The sequence below is a fragment of the Triticum dicoccoides genome, chromosome 2B (assembly GCF_002162155.2).
Source record: "Triticum dicoccoides isolate Atlit2015 ecotype Zavitan chromosome 2B, WEW_v2.0, whole genome shotgun sequence".
Taxonomy (NCBI): Eukaryota; Viridiplantae; Streptophyta; class Magnoliopsida; order Poales; family Poaceae; genus Triticum; species Triticum dicoccoides.
The window spans coordinates 395,382,115-395,384,982 of NC_041383.1; the positions used below are offsets into that span (position 1 = coordinate 395,382,115).

General features: G+C 48.2%; 1 protein-coding gene across 1 annotated transcript; it reads right to left on the reverse strand.

The window, feature by feature from the left end:
* Positions 1 to 468: 468 nt before the first annotated feature.
* LOC119363856 (protein PHLOEM PROTEIN 2-LIKE A10-like) lies at positions 469 to 1,870 on the reverse strand. Its single transcript, XM_037629223.1, has one exon. The coding sequence runs from the start codon at positions 1,771 to 1,773 to the stop codon at positions 703 to 705; it is 1,071 nt and encodes a 356-aa protein (XP_037485120.1). The 5' UTR covers positions 1,774 to 1,870; the 3' UTR covers positions 469 to 702.
* Positions 1,871 to 2,868: the final 998 nt, after the last annotated feature.

Genomic DNA, 2,868 nt, shown 5'->3' on the forward strand with positions numbered 1-2,868 from the left:
GAATTAGCAAAACCATTACGGAGTTACTCTGGATACAGAACCCTTCCAGCACTCCCAAACAAGGATCGTCACTTTTAACCAATGAATCAACAGATAATTTCCCCGTGCAATAATTATACGAATACGGGAAGAAACGGAAGAATTCCTCAAAAAGCGAACTAGAGGCAGGCCATGGAGCATTAACACCTTTGTCTGATTGTTCTTCAGTGATTCTTCAGTACATACAGAGTAAATGAAGAAACGCAAAATTTATACTGATATTTACTCGATCAATCTGTTGGCACACACAAAAAGGAACATTCTGAATGTCGATAAGGATAAGCAAGTTGAGCAAGCAATTGGATAAAACGGATCATGTACGAAACAGGTGAGATTACCTAGACGATCAAAATCTTCTAAACTTCCGTTGAAAACTTAACTTGCTGATCCGAGCAGATTTTAAAATTGTGCTACAGTATTGTAACAAAATAGAATCACCATCTCACTACAATCACATATTTACACAGTGGAAATATAACTGACCAACAGAATTAGAAATAAGCAGGCAAAGTTACACTGCCAGAAATTTCTATAAACTGTATGCAGGGTCAAATTGTTACACAACAAATATATTTACAAGTGATCAAACATATTGTTTCTGTTGCCCCTCCCCCTTTCTGAACTTCAGTTTCAGTATATTCTCTACTCAAGTAAAGCTCGAGCTCAAGCCGGTGCCGAGAGCCATGTGCGGTTCAACACATGCAAGCACAATACTATGCAGATTGCAGCGACAACCATGGACCTTTCGCTCATATACCTCAAGACACACAATCCAGCCCTCGCTGTGGCATCGCCGCCAGCCCTTGCAGCATCATGCAGCCTCCACAGCACAAACTCAAGGAAAGACCGCACGGCCTCGAATGTCGCCCTGCCCGTCAGATCCAGAACAAGCTTCCGGTTGCTTGGAACAGCAAGCGCACTCGAGACCGTTTCTGTCCATCCTTCCCCAACCTCACCATTGCCACTGTGAGCATTTCCATTGCCATTGGAGAGTACGCCGTGGGAGGTCTTCACCAACGTCTCGACGGAAGCACTGCAGAGTGCCACCAGAAGCTTTTGCAGCTTGGAGTCGTAGGCCGGGTTTGTGGCAGCGGCGCAGATCTGATCGTAGGTGTTGATGTGGATGGTCTTGTCAATGAAGACGCCCACGGCGGTGGCCGTGAAGACCTCCACCCAGCTTCGGATCGCCCTACGGCAACTCCCACTGGTGACCACGTCTACCCAGCTCGCCGGCGATGATCCCGCCGATCCTGAAGGATCGGCTGGGACAGAATAACAGGCGAGCACGATGTCGCGCCCGAAGCTGCCCGCCACGGCTGAGACGAGCCGCTCGCCGGCTGGGGAGAACAGCTTCTCAACAAGACGATCCGAAAACGCTACCTCGCCTCCGGAAGCTGGACTGGTGGCGGAGGCGTAGCCGCGGAGCACGCCGGCGGTGAGGGCCCCGGAGAGCGCGGAGGCGGAGGCGGTAGCCTCGTGGGAGGAGGCGAGCTTGGATAGTTGCGTGAGAGTGGTAGGCAGTGAGTCCGAGTCTGATTGGAGAAAGGACGCGAGGTCGGAGGCGACGGCGGCGACGGCATCGGCCAGGGACGAGAGAGCCGAGGCCATGCGGGAGATGCGGCGGCGGCGGGCGGCGACGGCTGGGTGGTGGTAGATCAGGTAAGCACCACCAGCAGCGCCCGCACAGACGATCCAGCGGCGGTGGCGGCGGGAGAAGGTGGGGACGCAGTTCATGGCGGCCGGAGTCGGGGTTCGGATGGGGAATTCGCCAGGACCAGTGGTAGTCTGAACACGAGACTACGTGGCGCGTGGAGTAGAATCGGACCGTGGATCCCTGTCCCTTGGCGTGGGACCAGTGAAGTCTGTTTTAAAGTATTCATTTACGACAATAAGTGTCACACGCAATGCAGTAACACACCCACACGTTTTTTACATTAAAGTTGTCATTCGAAAAAAAACAACAAATCTCAAAAAACTGAAACTTATAATCCAAACAGAAAGTTGACATGCTTCACAAATAAAGTTGCCATCCTTTTGTATTTAAAGTTGCCGTCATAAAAGTGTGGGCGGAATTGCTTTGCGCCACACGTGTGAGCGTTATCATTTGAATTTATTTAATAGCCGAGAGGAATGAACGGTTGGGAAAAACCCTCTATGTGGGTCATGAGAGTCGATTATCCAACCGAGACCTTAGAGGGGAGGACACACCATATCATTCATTGGTAGACTAGACGCCGGAGCTTCAAACAAACTTACAATAAGCCTAATCAAAGCAGGCGCTTGTATGGTAGTTGTTAAAGAAAATATGTATGTAGTACCAGAAAAGAAGCAATTGTCATACAACCTGTAAGCATCACTTTTGACTTCCTTCCTACCTCATCCGAGTTTTCTCGGTGACTTCCCCATAGTAACGGGAGACGTTTTTTCACCCTAAAGGAAAGGAAAGGAAATTCGAAGAAATCAGATTTATCAATGAAATTAGCATTTACTAATCTAACTAGCGAACCAATATTAGTATCATTTTTGGGTTCTTACCTTTTATTTACTCTTCACCGAGTAATACACTGCTACTTTTGGTTCGAGTGATACACTACGGCATGTTACGAACATTATCAATCCTTGAAAAAAGGAAGAAATGGCGAACATACACTATCCAATAGAAGCCCCGACTTATATGACTATTCCTATCATTAAGCGAATGCTGGAACGAAAGTAATCCCTTGAAGTTCAATATAAATGGTATTGCAAACAATTAGAGCACAACGTAAATGAATCATGGCGTTCAAATTAGTGCGGGGCAACCCGCCATGCCATCGACCGACCCAGTAC